This window comes from Ranitomeya variabilis, chromosome 3 (genome assembly GCF_051348905.1).
Source record: "Ranitomeya variabilis isolate aRanVar5 chromosome 3, aRanVar5.hap1, whole genome shotgun sequence".
Lineage (NCBI taxonomy): Eukaryota > Metazoa > Chordata > Amphibia > Anura > Dendrobatidae > Ranitomeya > Ranitomeya variabilis.
The window spans coordinates 232,368,335-232,385,860 of NC_135234.1; the positions used below are offsets into that span (position 1 = coordinate 232,368,335).

Consider the following 17,526-nt stretch of genomic DNA (forward strand, 5'->3'; position numbering starts at 1 on the left):
CGCGATGTGATCGCGTTGCTCCGAGGGTCTCTTACCTCCTCCTCCCTGTAGCAGGCCCGGATCAAAAAAAGGCCCGCATCCGGGTCCTGCAGGGAGGTGGCTTCATAGCGCCTGCTCAGAGCAGGCGCCGGGAAGCCTCCAGGAGTGCACGTCAGATCGCTGATCTGACACAGTGCACAGCAAAGTGTCAGATCAGCGATCTTACACTATAACATGATGCCCCCCCCCCCCGGGGCAATGTTATAGTGTAAAAAAGAAAAAAAAAATTCACATGTGTAAAAAAAATAAATAAATAAAATATATATATATATATATATATATATATATATATATATATATATATATACAGTGCCTACAAGTAGTATTCAACCCCCTGCAGATTTAGCAGGTTTAATAAGATGCAAATAAGTTAGAGCCTTCAAACTTCAAACAAGAGCAGGATTTATTAACAGATGCATAAATCTTACAAACCAAAAAGTTTTGTTGCTCAGTTAAATTTTTATAAATTTTAAACATAAAAGTGTGGGTCAATTATTATTCAACCCCTAGGTTTAATATTTTGTGGAATAACCTTTGTTTGCAATTACAGCTAATAATCGTCTTTTCTAAGACCTGATCAGGCCGGCACAGGTCTCTGGAGTTATCTTGGCCCACTCCTCCATGCAGATCTTCTCCAAGTTATCTAGGTTCTTTATGTGTCTCATGTGGACTTTAATCTTGAGCTCCTTCCACAAGTTTTCAATTGGGTTAAGGTCAGGAGACTGACTAGGCCACTGCAACACCTTGATTTTTTGCCTCTTGAACCAGGCCTTGGTTTTCTTGGCTGTGTGCTTTGGGTCGTTGTCTTGTTGGAAGATGAAATGACGACCCATCTTAAGATCCTTGATGGAGGAGCGGAGGTTCTTGGCCAAAATCTCCAGGTAGGCCGTGCTATCCATTTTCCCATGGATGCGGACCAGATGGCCAGGCCCCTTGGCTGAGAAACAGCCCCACAGCATGATGCTGCCACCACCATGCTTGACTGTAGGGATGGTATTCTTGGGGTCGTATGCAGTGCCATCCAGTCTCCAAACGTCACGTGTGTGGTTGGCACCAAAGATCTCGATCTTGGTCTCATCAGACCAGAGAACCTTGAACCAGTCAGTCTCAGAGTCCTCCAAGTGATCATGAGCAAACTGTAGACGAGCCTTGACATGACGCTTTGGAAGTAAAGGTACCTTACGGGCTCGTCTGGAACGGAGACCATTGCGGTGGAGTACGTTACTTATGGTATTGACTGAAACCAATGTCCCCACTGCCATGAGATCTTCCCGGAGCTCCTTCCTTGTTGTCCTTGGGTTAGCCTTGACTCTTCGGACAAGTCTGGCCTCGGCACAGGAGGAAACTTTCAAAGGCTGTCCAGGCCGTGGAAGGCTAACAGTAGTTCCATAAGCCTTCCACTTCCGGATGATGCTCCCAACAGTGGAGACAGGTAGGTCCAACTCCTTGGAAAGGGTTTTGTACCCCTTGCCAGCCTTGTGACCCTCCACGATCTTGTCTCTGATGGCCTTGGAATGCTCCTTTGTCTTTCCCATGTTGACCATGTATGAGTGCTGTTAACAAGTTTGGGGAGGGTCTTAAATAGTCAGAAAAGGCTGGAAAAAGAGATAATTAATCCAAACATGTGAAGCTCATTGTTCTTTGTGCCTGAACTACTTCTTAATACTTTAGGGGAACTAAACAGAATTCTGGTGGGTTGAGGGGTTGAATAATAAATGACCCTCTGAAAAGACTTTTCACAATTTAAAAAAAAAATAAACAAAGAAATAACATTCTTTTTTGCTGCAGTGCATTTCACACTTCCAGGCTGATTTACAGTCCAAATGTCCCAATGCCAAGTTATTTCCAAATGTGTAAACCTGCTAAATCTGCAGGGGGTTGAATACTACTTGTAGGCACTGTATATACTGTTCCTATAAATGCATTTCTTTATCCAAATTAAAATAAAAAAACAATAAAAGTACACATATTTAGTATCGCCGCGTCCGTAACTACCCGACCTATAAAACTCTCCCACTAGTTAACCCCTTCAGTGAACACCGTAAAAAAAAAACAAAACAAAAAAAACACGAGGCAAAGAACAACGCTTTACTATCATACCGCCAAACAAAAAGTGGAATAACACGAGATCAAAAAGACGGATATAAAAAACCATGGTACCGCTGAAAACGTCATCTTGTCCCGCAAAAAACAAGCCGCCATACAACGTAAAAGAAAAAAGTTATCGTCCACAGAATAAAGCGATGCAAAAATAATTATTTTTTCTATAAAGTAGTTTTTATCATATAAAAGCGCCAAAACATAAAAAATGATATAAATGAGGTATCGCTGTAATCATACTGACCCGAAGAATAAAACTGCTTTATACATTTTACCAAACGCAGAACGGTATAAACGCCTCCCCCAAAAGAAATTCATGAATAGCTGGTCTTTGGTCATTCTGCCTCACAAAAAAATCGGAATAAAAAGCGATCAAAAAATGTCACGTGCCCGAAAATGTTACCAATAAAAACGTCAACTCGTCCCGCAAAAAACAAGACCTCACATGACTCTGGACAAAAATATGGAAAAATTATAGCTCTCAAAATGTGGTAACGCAAAAAATATTTTTTGCAATAAAAAGCGTCTTTCAGTGTGTGACGGCTGCCAGTCATAAAAATCCGCTAAAAAACCCTCTATAAAAGTAAATCAAAACCCCCTTCATCACCCCCTTAGTGAAAAATGAAAAAATTAAAAAAAAATGTATTTATTTCCATTTTTCCATTAGGGTTAGAGCTAGGGTTAGGGCTACAGTAATGGTTGGGGCTAGGGTTAAGGCTACAGTTAGGGTTGGGGCTAAAGTTAGGGTTAGGATTACATTTACGGTTGGGAATAGGGTTGGGGTTAGGGGTGTGTCAGGGTTAGGGGTGTGGTTAGGGTTACTGTTGGGATTAGGGTTAGGGATGTGTTTGGATTAGGGTTTCAGTTATAATTGGGGGGGTTTCCATTGTTTAGGCACATCAGGGGCTCTCCAAACGCGACATGGCGTCCGATCTCAATTCCAGCCAATTCTGCGCTGAAAAAGTAAAACAGGGCTCCTTCTCTTCTGAGCTCTCCCGTGCGCCCAAACAGGGGTTTACCCCAACATATGGGGTATCAGCGTACTCAGGACACATTGGATAACAACTTTTGGGGTCCAATTTCTCCTGTTACCCTTGGGAAAATACAAAACTGAGGGCTAAAAAATAATTTTTGTGGAAAAAAATTTTTTTTTATTTTCACGGCTCTGCGTTATAAACTGTAGTGAAACACTTGGGGGTTCAAAGCTCTCATAATACATCTAGATGAGTTCCTTAGGGGGTCTACTTTCCAAAATGGTGTCACTTGTGGGGGGTTTCAATGTTTAGGCACATCAGGGGCTCTCCAAACGCAACATGGCGTCCCATCTCAATTCCTGTCAAATTTGCTTTTAAAAGTCAAACGGTGCTCCATCCCTTCCGAGCTCTCCCATGCGCCCAAACAGTGGTTTACCCCCACATATGGGGTATCAGCGTGCTCAGGACAAATTGTACAACAACTTTTGGGATTCATTTTCTCCTGTTACCCTTGGTAAAATAAAACAAATTGGAGCTGAAGTAAATTTTTTGTGAAAAAAGTTAAATGTTCATTTTTATTTACACATTCCAATAATTCCTGTGAAACACCTAAAGGGTTAACAAACTTCTTGAATGTGGTTTTGAGCACCTTGAGGGGTGCAGTTTTTAGAATGGTGTCACACTTGGTTATTTTCTTTCATATAGACCCCTTCAAAATTACTTCAAATGAGATGTGGTCCCTAAAAAAAAAAAAAAAAGGTGTTGTAAAAATGAGAAATTGCTGGTCAACTTTTAACCCTTATAACTCCCTAACAAAAAAAAAATTTTGGTTCCAAAATTGTGGTGATGTAAAGTAGACATGTGGGAAATGTTACTTATTAAGTATTTTCTGTGACATATCTCTGTGATTTAATTGCATAAAAATTCAAAGTCGGAAAATTGCGAAATTTTCAAAATGTTCGCCAAATTTCCGTTTTTTTTTCACAAATAAACGCTGGTAATATCAAAGAAATTTTACCACTATCATGAAGTACAATATGTCACGAGAAAACAATGTCAGAATCACCGGGATCCATTGAAGCATTCCAGAGTTATAACCTCATAAAGGAAAAGTGGTCAGAATTGTAAAAATTGGCCTGGTCATTAACGTGCAAACCACCCTTGGGGGAAAGGGGTTAAGGCCAGACTATTTTTTTGCATGGGTGCTCCAAGCAGCCAATTCCTGATTGTAGGTTGGCTGCATCGGTATTATTTGCACCTGTGTTGTTTGCTATCTTTACTTGGGCCTGGTGCACCCTGGGTAGTGCAATTGTTGGAGGCCTTGAACAGGTAAGCATGCCTGTGTTCTGGTGTTTTTTTTGTTAAGGCCAGGTTCACATTGCGTTAAAGCAGCCCTTCAACGCATAGCGTTGACGGGCTGCGTTAACTCTATAGCATACATGCCATCGCGTTATGCTATACCGCTAGCGCAGATGATTCATCTGTGCTAGCGGTGACGGAGCCTCAGAGGCTGCAGCCCAAATCCGAGGGTCCGTCACTGAATGACGGCACATAGCTAGCACATGCCGATTATGGCATGCGTTGGCGATGCGCCTGACAATAGGGGTTAATGGCAGCGTTAACAGACTGCCATAACACATTGTGAACCCAGCCTAAGATTTCACAGACTAGGACTCCATTCCTTTACACTATCCAAAAAACCCAACACAAGATTCCACTGGCGGTTTTACTTACAAACTTGGGGTTGTACGAAATAGCAATAAGCCGCATCCGAAAATCCATGGCTTCATTTTCTAGCATTGACTCAATGTTCTTTTCACTCTCGGAATTAGCACCTGCAAGACACAGTAATCACAGATGGCTCCTACTGTGCTCAAGTGAAAGTTAATTTTATTTTTATGGTGCCAACAAATTCCACAGCACTTTACAATTTAGAGGGGACATGTAGAGACAAAGACATCACAAAGTAACACATAGCTTTTACAGTTGCACAAGATACAATCTGTTATGAAATAGGGGGAACACAATAGGTAAAAAGTGCTTGTCATGTATTGTCCAATCATCGTTCTAAATAGGATTTTTGAAATAAGCTGCATGAGCAGTCAGCCAGTATCTGCCCAAGTACAGTTACCAAGTGATATTGGGTATATGGAAGATGTGGAGACAGATGAGTAGGTTGGACCAGATTCTGAAGAAAATTTAGAAAGAAGGAAAAAGGAAAGCATTAAAAATTAGTGAAGTGAGGTGATCGGCTTGTCTAGAGATGCTTTTTTAAAAGCATGCTTAAAAAAATCTGGGGGCTAGGAAGTAGTCTGATCACCTGGAGTAGTGCATTCCAGAAAATTGGTGCAGCACAAGAGAAGTCTTTGAGACGTAGGTGCGAGGTTCGGTTTATGAAGGATGTTAGATCAGTTGCAGAACTGAGTGCACAGGTAGGGTGATAGTTGAAGGAGAAGATATAAGGTGGGGCATAACTGTGGAGGGCTTTGTGGGCAAGAGTGCAAAGTTTATATTGTGTTCTGTAGCGAATTGGAATCCAGTCTAAAAGGCATTGATGTAGCAGCTGGATAGAAATGCCGTATGATTCTGGCTGCCACATTCAGGACAGATTGGAGAGGATAAAGTTTCGTTAGAGGGGAATATAGGTACGGTAGGTTTTTAGAAGAGGGAGGGGTATTACAAGTTCAGTTTTAGTAAAAAATTGGACATGATGTTAGAGATGGCGGAAAGACAATCCCCGTATTTTGAAATATCTTCAGGAGTATGTGTATAATTGGGAGTTGACGTTATCACTGAAAGGCACCCCACATGGAGCTATCCATTATCGCATGTGACACAAGATATCAATTTATCCGGCCTCCTGATGAGCCTTTACAGGCGAAATGCGTTGAGGCGTGCACGATAAAGGGCGATGGACACAGCACAGTGGCACAGATGAGTATCTATGGCTTCAATTTGCACCTGCATATAGGAGGCTATTTATGCTACTGAGGCTGCATATGTGGACCGGATCGTCATAGGGGAGCACATGACTGGTGTGTTAGCCCATATAAGTAATTGAGTCTATGAGAAAGTGTTCGGTCCAATAGGAAGAAATCATTATCCAGTCTTTGCATTATACATATCGCCATATGTGCTCAGTCATAAATTGTTTCTTTTGGGGATCTAGGTCTTCCCTAGCTTAGCAGTACATTGTATTGTGGTACAGGATCCTCTAGTGTGTGGGTAGAGGCTACCACTAGTGGCTGTAGGGCATATTAGGGCCCATAGGGTGAGCCATCGTGGAGCGGGGGCGCCATAACGTTCCCCCCTAGGGCGTCTACCTCCGCAGCTAGGCAGGGGCATATATAGGTGCCTTAGCTAGGGCGACATAATATTTTCCCATTAGTTTCATTTAGTTTTGGTTTGAGCACATTTTGTTTTTTGTTGGTTTTTGTTGTATTTGTCACTATAGGTGGGTTTAGGTGCCTTGCTTTTAATTAATAAATATGTGGTTTTAATAATGAGGATTTTCATATGATTGTGATGTAATACACCTCGCGCCAGTTTTGTATCTCTTTGAGATTAGTATTGAGGCACCCCACATGCCAATATTATGCCATCAATTAAACAAAAATCTCTTACTGGTGGACAAACAATATACAGTATATAAAATATAACTTTTAATGTCTATCCACGTTTCGTCCTGATAGATAGATTAGATAGATAGATAGATAGATAGATAGATAGATAGATAGATAGATAGATAGATAGAGACTGGTATATAGTGAAAAAGGATGGATAGTGGATATTCAAAAGGAATTTTCAGTATAGAATGTCTCCCACATCACATTCCCACTTAAGGGGAATCGTCCTTAAATCACGAAAACGAGGGATAGGTATTGATTATAATTGCAATAAACCCTTAATTCACAAAAAGTAATCTTAAATAAATTTTATTGAGAAGTTTAAACATAGAACAATAAAAACATGTACCATAATAAGTGAAATTATGTGATAAATCCGTAAGTACATCCAAATGACCAAAGATCACGGAACAGGGCACTGCTGAGTATACAAAAATGTCTGCACAAGAGGTGTAACTATAGTATCACCATCAGGTCTGGCCGTGTATGAATAGGCTATGGTGCTTCAGCAAGATTAAAGCCAGTGCATTCCCTGCCCGTAATATTACCACCTGCCCATCAACAGCCAGACTCCAGTGTATCTAATAAATAAGTTAAATGAAATTACCCATATCAATGCAGCAGGTCCCGTTCCGGTCCCGGTAATCAACCCCAACGCGCGTTTCGCGTCTGGTAAATCCCGCTTATTTAAGATTACTTTTTGGTAATTTATGACTCACAGTTCTCCTTAGCTATACTATCATTATTTGAGTCGCCATTTGGATGTTTTTGCTGATTTATACTGATGTTCTGTTGGTATAAACCCTTAATTCAGTAGCCCCTTAATGTCTCTTTCATTAAGTCTATCACTATACGGCTGGTTTCACACGTCAGTGGCTCCGGTACGTGAGGTGACAGTTTCCTCCCGTACCGGAGACACTGACACACGTAGACCCATAAAAATCAATGCATCTGTTCAGATGTCATTGATTTTTTGCGGACCGTGTCTCCGTGTGCCAAACACGGAGACATGTCAGTGTTCGTGGGAGCGCACGTTTTACACGGACCCAATAGAGTCAATGGGTCCGCGTAAAACACGGACCTCACACGGACATTCTCCGTCTGGGGTCCGTGTGCGTGCAGGAGACAGCGCTACAGTAAGCGCTGTCCCCCCCACATGGTGCTGAAGCCGGTATTCATATCTTCTCTCCAGCAGTGTTTGCTATAGAGAAAATATGAAGAATAGTGTTAAAAATAAAGATCCATGTGTCCGCCGCCCCCCCACCCCCTGTGCGCCCCCCCGCTGGTCAGAAAATACTTACCCGCTCCCTCGCTCCTTCCTGGTCTGGCCGCGCCTCCTACTGTATGCGGTCACGTGGGGCCGATCATTTACAATCATGAATAGTCGGCTCCGCCCCTATGGGAGGTGGAGCCACATATTCATGACTGTAAATGATCGGGCCCACGTAACCGCATGCAGGAGAAGCCGCGGCCAGACCAGGAAGGAGCGAGGGAGCGGGTAAGTATTTTCTGACCAGCGGGGGGGCGCACAGGGGGTGGGGGGGCGGCGGACACCTAAATCTTTATTTTTAACACTATTCTTCATATTTTCTCTGCAGCAAACGCTACTGCAGAGAGGATATGAATCGCAGCTTCAGCAGCTTCAGCAGCTTCAGCAGCTTCAGCACCATGCAGAGTGGGTACCACACGCTCCGTGTGGTACCCACTCGCCATACGGGCGGCACACGTGTGCCGCTCGTATGGCCTCCGTGAGTTCCCAGGCACACGGACACGGATAACTCCGGTACCGATTTATTCCGGTACCGGAATTATCTGGACGTGTGGGACAGCCCTACCAAAGTGCTCGATTTATTGCACATTGCCCTCATATCCATACACACACACAAACACAATCATTGTGTATATGTTAACTATATGCACTGTAGAGCACCATATACCATATACCAGCGTCAGTAGAATAGACTAATAACGGGCTCTAAACACACAGTTAATTCCTTTTGAATATCCATTATCCATCGTTTTTACTATATACCAGTGTCTTTTCACATATTTGGTATCCACTATAAAATCTATGCCTGATTATTATCAGGACGAAATGTGGATAGTCTGTACACAAAACATGGTGGTCAATTAGCCATTTTATATTATCATTAAATGTTATTTAATTGGGAGTTATCAGCATAGAGAAGATACTGGAAACCAAATCTGTTAGTGGCTTGTCCAATAGGTGCGGTGTAGAGAGAAGAGGACTGAACCCTGAGGAACCCCAACAAAAAGGGGAAGGGGGGGGGGAGAAGTGCCAGCAAAAGATACAGTGAAGAGTAACAGTGGAGAACGGAGTCTGAGGGCGATAAGAGGGGAACATAGTGAAGAAAAGCTGGAGATCCAGTGCGTTATGTGTGACAGTTGATAAGATGCACCTGAATAGAAAATGCTCAGCTAGTGTTTTTATCACTGTTGTGCGTTTTTAAATAATAAAATTTAATAACGTTCTTCCCCTAAACAGGGAGAAAAGAAAAACCCACAAGCAAAAGATATTGAGCAAAACCAGGAACTCTGAACTTTTGCTTTTTGTTTCAAGATGTTTTAGTCTACATTTAATAAACTAGAAGTCCATACTCACACAATCCATGTTTGCGGGCAATGTAGCGCATAATAGTGTTACTCTGTGTCAGCTTAATGTCTCCATCAAAAAGGTAAGGCAGCTGCGTAATACAAAATTGGTATTAAAGCCAGCAAGGATGTAAAATACAAAATTTCTGTTACTATTCCCATGAAATAAATCCCCAATTACCAAGTTGCACTTAGAAATAATGATATTCCTTCCATAAGTTCACATACATTTGGAAAGTCCAAGCCCAGATTATCCTTCTCATCAAGCCATTGACTCTTGTCATAGTCTGGGGAAAACAGAGTATTAGCTTCAAAACAGAGACCAAAGTAGGTGGTAGATATATTGCATAAACCATGTAAGGCCAGACTATGCTTGTATCACAGCCATGTGGTCATAAAAAAAAAAAAACAACAAAAAAAAACTGTTTATACAAAAAGTGCATTCAGCCGACCAGGAATATCTGCTATAAAATCTAATGCAAGTGAATAAACCCCAATGGTGCAAACTTCAGTTTTTCAGACAAGTCCTGTCGGTAAAACCAAAAATCACAAAATAAAAGGCCAACAGCCAAAGGAAACTGCGATGTCTAAGTGGTTTCATAGAAAGAAGTACTGTAGTTCAATCTGCTTCAACAGTAGGATCTCAGTAGATCACTGGGAGCTATGGAGATTCAGTGCCAGACCGAGGCCCAAGAACATGACGTGTACATGTGTCCATTAGGCCCTTTGCACATTAAAAAGCACTCTTAAAAGGCTATGTTTGCACATTGGGATTTTGCTGCGTTTTTCTCTGCAGGCAAAGCCTGCTCTCTTGGCAGTAAAGAAGCTGTGGTTTTGGCTGCGTTTTGCAGAATCCCAAAGTTCAGCTTTCCTTCCACCGCAGAAGCAGGGCCATGGAGTCAGTAAGCCAAACCACCGACTCCAGCTCCTCAATTTCCTTGACTTCCGACTCAGACTCCACAGCACTCCCTCACTAATGAGCATGTACATAAAGTGCAGCACAGATTCATCTACTAAACACTTAGATCAGGAACAGAACATTTCATAACTTACCCAAATTAAAAAAAAAAATAAGTTCAGCACACACAGCATTGAATGAATAATATAATATACACACATATATACACACACACATACACACTTTTTTTCTTTTTTTAAAATATATAAATAGTCAGAGTTGGGCAATTTTATGCCGACTCCACAGCCCTGCACAGAAGCATGAACAATGCAAGGTTTGAAGTCACCAACGATATACATGAAACCATAACACAATTTTAGAAAAAAAATAGCAATTTGATAAAATTATTTAGTGGGGGAATAAAAATAAATAAAAAAGTGAGACTATTCTAAACAAAAAAAAGAATGCATAATTAGAAATTTAACAGGGTGGGAGTTGAATTGCTCAAAAATAAATAACCAAAGACCTTAGCAGAGCACTGACTTTGTAGGACACCGTTTACTTTACACACATCACTAATTTAATTAAACTGAACTAATCCTAATCGCTATTCTCAGGCGAGGACACCAAGATATTATGATTTAAACGTGTGCGAGGGAGGGACAAAAAAAAAAAAAAGATATAAAAATAAATGCGTTTCACAGACTGCTGTACCTGTGTTCTTAAACTAAACGTAGCAAAACATGATACCTGTGTTTTAGCACTTACTCATTGCTTTCTATGGGGGGGGGGACACACATGCCACTGAACGAGCACAGGATCAAATTGGCACGAATGCAATCATATTCTTAATTGGAGCGCCTTAATATTTTAAATTGCAAGCGTGTGAGAACCCCAATAATGCTGCCCACAATTACCGGGGCAGGAATTAAGGAGGGTCGTGGGAATTGCTGGACTACGTCAGACCTGCGTGGGGAACTTTTCTCAAATTGTTGAGTGAGAGACAGTATCTCGTTTTTATATGTATGCGGTCCTCATACACGTTAGCACGGTGTGTAATGAGACATGGCATATGTTTTGACTATACAAAACCCCATAAGTGGGAATGTGTAAATCTGTCAAACAAATAATTAATTGAAGAAATGTAAAGCAAGTTATTTTCAATGGTATGAAATATTAAAAAAAAAAAAGTTGATCCTGATTTCAATCCTTTTTTTTCAGGACAAAAACCGCAGCTCTTGGCAGAAAACGCAGGTGCGTTTTTGGTGCGTTTTGATGCGTTTTTGATGCGTTTTTTGATGCGGTTTTTAGTGCGGTTTTTTATGCAGTTTCCTCTGCAGATTGTCTGTGTTTGACACAAATAAAGCTTTAACTGCAGTGGGGGAAAAAAAAAAAAGAAATGATGTAATTTCCTTGTCCAACCCTTTTCTTCTTCCATCCTCCATTTTGGGACTAAACACCAAAATGAGTGGACGTGTTTTGAATGACAGCGCTCCGCAGATTGCTGAGCGTAGGCCAGATCACAGCCCGCGGATCCAGCTCTATCCAGCTATGCGTCATGCGCCCCTATATTTAACATGGGGGCGCATGGACATGCGTCGCACTTGCGTTTTGCGCCGCATGCGTCACTGCAGCGCACGCATCCGGGCGCAGAGGACGCAGCAAGTTGCATTTTTGCTGCGTCCAAAATCAATCAAAAAAAGGACGCATGCGGCGCAAAACGCAGCGTTGTGCATGCGTTTTGCTGCGTTTTTGTTTGCGTTGTGTGTTGCGGCGCCGACGCTGCGGCGCACAACGCAAATGTGAACATAGCCTAAGTGCCACGTATTTAAGTGCCACGCATCACGTATTTAAGTGCCACGTATTTCAGTGCCACGTATTTCAGTGCCACGTATTTCAGTGCCACGTATCACGTATTTAAGTGCCACGTATTTCAGTGCCACGTATTTAAGTGCCACGTATTTCAGTGCCACGTATTTCAGTGCCACGTATTTCAGTGCCACGTGCCACGTATTTAAGTGCCACGTATTTCAGTACCACGTATTTCAGTGCCACGTATTTCAGTGCCACGTATTTCAGTGCCACGTATTTCAGTGCCACGTATTTCAGTGCCACGTATTTCAGTGCCACGTATTTCAGTGCCACGTATCACGTATTTAAGTGCCACGTATTTCAGTGCCACGTATTTCAGTGCCACGTATTTCAGTGCCACGTATTTCAGTGCCACGTATTTCAGTGCCACGTGCCACGTATTTAAGTGCCACGTATTTCAGTACCACGTATTTCAGTGCCACGTATTTCAGTGCCACGTATTTCAGTGCCACGTGCCACGTATTTCAGTGCCACGTATTTCAGTGCCACGTATTTAAGTGCCACGTATTTCAGTGCCACGTATTTCAGTGCCACGTATTTAAGTGCCACGTATTTCAGTACCACGTATTTCAGTGCCACGTATTTCAGTGCCACGTATTTCAGTGCCACGTATTTCAGTGCCACGTGCCACGTATTTAAGTACCACGTATTTCAGTGCCACGTATTTCAGTGCCACGTGCCACGTATTTCAGTGCCACGTGCCACGTATTTCAGTGCCACGTGCCACGTATTTAAGTGACACGTATCACATATTTAAGTGACACGTATCACGTATAAGTGCCACGTGTCACGTATTTAATTGCCACGTATTTAAGTGCCACGTATCCCACGAAGATTTTCCATGGAGAACAGACACATCCAGAGACATGTCTGCTCTCCACAGCTGCAGCAACACCCTGACAGGAGCCATAGTTCCTGTCGGTGCGTCACTGCGCATGCGCGAGCGAGTTTACCGGCGGTCATTGACCCCGGCACTCTCGCTTAACGGCAGTGCTGCGTGGGAAAGTTCAACGCAGCTGTACTGCCGTTAACCGAGACGCCGGAGTCATTGAACTCCGGGACAGTACGCGATACACTGCTAGGAGCTTCGCTCCTGGCAGTGTATCGCCGGAGAGCAGCCGATCGGCGTGGGACACTCGTTTTATGGATTCTGCGGACAGGGAGTATGAATTTGATTTTTTATTTTGTGATTTTTTCCTGGAGGATCGAGGGCTTCGCCTACAAGTGTGCTGTTGGTGAGTATATACTCTGTGTTATATGTTGTATGTACTGTACTGTGTGTCATGTATGTGTATTGTGTGTAGGTGTTTTGTGTAACTTTACAATTGTGCTAAGTCGCCGGACACAGGGACAACTCTCCCATCCTAATACCGGATGGGAGTAGTAGTCCCATACGGCGACTTAGCACAATGGTGGCACTAGCGTCGCATGGGGACACACACACACGCACACACACACGCACAGACACACACACAGACACACACACATACCAAATCAATCAAACGGCCGACACGATCCCCATGCGACGGTATGCCTCCATGTCTCTCCGCCCAAGCACTTCCGCCCACGCACTTCCGGCCGCTTCCCCGCACTTCCGGCTGCAGCGGTTCTGCACCACAAACCGCAATAAAACCCGCAGATATATTTTTGATCTGCGGGTTTTACTGCGGGTTTGACCTCACAATGGAGGTCTATGGGTGCAGAACCGCTGCAGTTTCGGGCAAAGAAGTGACATGCTCCTTCTTTTTTCCCGCACCGATTCATCGCGGCTTTTTAAGGGAAATTCAGGACCGTGTGCACAGTGGTTCCTGTTTTCCATAGGGGTACATTGTAATGTACCCTGCATGGAAAACAGCCGCGGAACCGCAGCGGCAAAACCGCTGCGGTTCTGCAGTAAAAAACGCACTGTGTGAACATGGCCTTATAGAGTGACTAAGGAAGCTGCTGCTGTCATTTTTCGTGATAGTGTAGTGGAAGCTCACATTGTGACTGCAGTAATAGTGGGCTCACTGGGCTGTATCTTCTCGCATGTATCTGCTGTCACTCCTCACCTTCAGAGTGTCTGCAAATGTTGGGGATCACTGCTGTCTCCAACAAAATGGAACTGCACAATGTGTATAACTTGTGTTTTGTTTTTTCCATTTAACTCCTTAGTGACTGAGCTAACTTTGTCCAGGCCAATTTTTTTTCCCCCCTCATCTGACCATTGTCACTTTGAGGGAATTTTCAAACTTTAATTTTTTACGCCCTTAAATAAAATTATACCACACAAAATTAGAAACATTTGCCTCATGTCTACTTTACATCTGCATCATTTTTTAAACATTTTTTTCTTATGAAGTTATAAGGGTTCAAAGTTTAAAATCAGCAATTTCTCATTTTTCCCAAAAAATCTACAAAACCGGATTTCATTTTTGTTTTTAAAAAGGGACCACATTACATATGAAGTGACTTTGAAGGGACTATGACAGAAAATACCAAAAGTGGTACCATTCTAAAAACTGCACCCCTCAAAACCACATTTAAAGTTTATTAACACTTCAGGTGCTTTACAGGAATTAATGGAATATGGAAGAAACACTGGTATTACTTATCGGTAATGTGTTTTTTCGTAACCATGACGGCACCACAAGAGAGGGGATCCGACCTTCAAGGACAGGAAACCTTCAAGATAAAAAGGGCAGCTCCTCTCTCCGCATCAGTTGTTTTCAGAGCACAAGAGGAACTCCGCAGATGTGTGAACACACAAAATAATAATCATAACTATATTTAATCTTAACTATCCACACCCAAGGGAGTGTCTAATAATGAACATTCTCCAAACGAAAAAGAGTGATCAAAATAGGGAGGGAATATAAGGGTACCGTCATGGGCTACGAAAAGACAAATTACAGGTAAGTAATGCCCATGTTTTTCAGTCACCCATGACGGCACCTTGAGAGAATTTCAGAGACTTCTATTCTCAGGGAGGGACCACAGCCTGTAGAACCCTGCTCCAGAATGTGAGGTCAGAGGAGGCAGGCAGGTCCAGCCTATATAGTGTTTGAAGAAGGTAGACAGAGAGGACCATGTGGCCTCCTTACACATCTGGTCGATGGAGGCATCCGCTCTTTCCGCCCAGGACATCGCGACGGCCCTCCTGGAATGGGCCTTCAGGAATGGCCCCACCTGGACTGACGTAGGCTAGTTTTATGTCCTCCCTAACCCACCTTGTTATAGTCTGCTTAGACACTCCTCGATCCCTGAAAGGATACAAACAAGGCCCTCTGCTTTCTCCAGGGCTCTGTCACTTCTAGATACCTTAGATGCTAGGAGGTGTCTTCTGTGTTATGTGGTCTTTCCTCCTGGTTGTTTGGGTTAGGACAGAAGGATGGCAACCCAATTTCCTAAGCTCTAAAGTTTTGTAACCATCTTAGGGAGGTAAGCCGGTCTATCCTCAACACTGCATGTAAGGAGGGTACGCTGACAAAGCCTGAAATTCGCCTGTCCTATGGGCTGAAGCGAGAGCTACCAGTAGGGCTGTTTTTAATGAGATCACCTTTTCCTAGACCGAGGCTAATGGTTTGAAAGGGCTTTTTGCTAATGCTGACAACACCAAATTAAGGTCCCAAGGAGGAGGGTTAGGAGATGGAACTGAGGTGGATCTACCCACAGGCCCTAATGAACCTGGCCACCCATCTATTGCTTGCCAGGTAACAATCGTATTAGGACCCCCAAGGCTGAAACTTGTACCTTAAGGGTGCTAACTGCCAGGCCAAGCTCCAATCCCTTCTGAATGAACTCCAGTACAGTAACTAACAGGACTTCCCCTTCCCATACTGCCCCCGCAAAAGGATAGGAATTTTCTCCAGATCTCCCATAGATTCTGGTGGTCACTGGCTTTCTGCCAAGCAGGGTGGAGATTACCCGAGCCGAGAATCCCTTCTCAAAAGTGACCTCTCAAATTCTAGGCTGTTAAATGCAGCCCGGACATCTGAGGATGGAGAAAAGGCCCCTGGGATAGGAGATCCTGATCTTCCGAAAGGACCCACGGATCCGATTCGGACATCGCCTTCAGCCAGTAAAACCAAGGCCTCTTTGACCAAAACGGAGCCATCAAGATTAGTGATGAGCAAATATATTCGTTACTCGAGATTTCCCAAGCACGCTCGGGTGACCTCCGAGTATTCTTTAGCGCTCAGAGATTTAGTTTTCCTCACCTCAGCTGAATGATTTACATATCTTAGCCAGCTTGATTACATGTGGGGATTCCCTAGCAACCAGGCAACCCCCACATGTACTTATGCTGGCTAGTAGCTGTAAATCATTCAGCTGAGGCGATGAAAACTTAATCTCCGAACACTAACAAATATTCGGAGATCACCCAAGCGTGCTCGGGAAATCTCGAGTAACGAGTATATTCGCTCATCACTAATCAGGATCACTGTGGCCCCGTCCTCCCTGATCTTCCTCAAAACTGACAGGATGAGACATATCGGTGGAAAGGCATAACACAACCCTGGTGCCCATTTTATCCTGAATGCATCTTCCATATAAGGCCTGTCTGCTGGGTTAAAAGAAAAGAACTTCTGGACTTTGTTGTCCTTTGAGGCAAAGAGGTCTATCTGGGGACGCCCCCACATTGCCACAATCTGATCGAATACCGACTCCTTCAGGGACCATTCTCCCCATTTCAGCTGATAGCAGCTTAGGAAGTCTGCTCTTATGTTTTCTGTTCCTCTGATATGCAGGGCCGATAATGAGAGATGTCTTTCTGCCAATAGAAATATCTGTTTCGCTACTGCCATTAAAGGATGGGAACGAGTACCCTTCTGATTGTCAGACAGCACTCACATGGTGGCCCTGTAGATGAGGTAACAGCCCCTCTAACGCTCTTTCTACAGCCAAGAACTCCCAATTGTTTGAGGAGAGTATCCTCTCTTGCCTTGACCAGGCTCCTTGCAGCCAGAGGGCGTCTAGGTGGGCTCCCCACTCTCTGTTGCTAGAATTTGTTTTAACTACCTTGGATACCATATTCACCCAGGGTACTCTCCTGAGAGCTGAATTGATCTCTAACCACCATCTTAGGAACCGGATAACTATCTCTGGGAGTGTTAACTTCCCATCCAAGCGACCCTGCATGGCTAGTTAGTTTTCCAGAACACACCACTGAAGATCTCGTGAAGAACTGGGCCCATTTGACTGCTGGCATACGGGCAGTTAGAGACTTCAACAGTGACATTGCTCTCCTGAGAATCAGTCTTGGATTTGCCACTGATGACAAGATCAGACTTTTCCTTTCTTTTTCTTCTGGAAGGCAACATTCCTGTCTTACGGAGTCTATTATCAAGCCTAAAAAGACCCGTGTTGTCACTGGCTCTAACCTGGATTTTTGTAGGTTTAGATGCCACCCCAGAGTCTCTAA

The 17,526-nt window shown here is 43.4% G+C and overlaps 1 protein-coding gene across 1 annotated transcript in view; it reads right to left on the minus strand.

Annotated features, from left to right (window-relative positions):
• LOC143817667 (glutathione S-transferase Mu 4-like) overlaps positions 1–17,526 on the minus strand; it is a 63,889-nt gene that overhangs the window by 21,743 nt on the left and 24,620 nt on the right. The window contains exons 4-6 of the mRNA XM_077299159.1: positions 9,581–9,639; positions 9,363–9,444; positions 4,848–4,948 (exon numbers count right to left, since the gene is read on the minus strand). Coding sequence (XP_077155274.1) covers positions 4,848–4,948; positions 9,363–9,444; positions 9,581–9,639 — 242 coding nt within the window. The remainder of the gene's footprint in view (positions 1–4,847; positions 4,949–9,362; positions 9,445–9,580; positions 9,640–17,526) is intronic.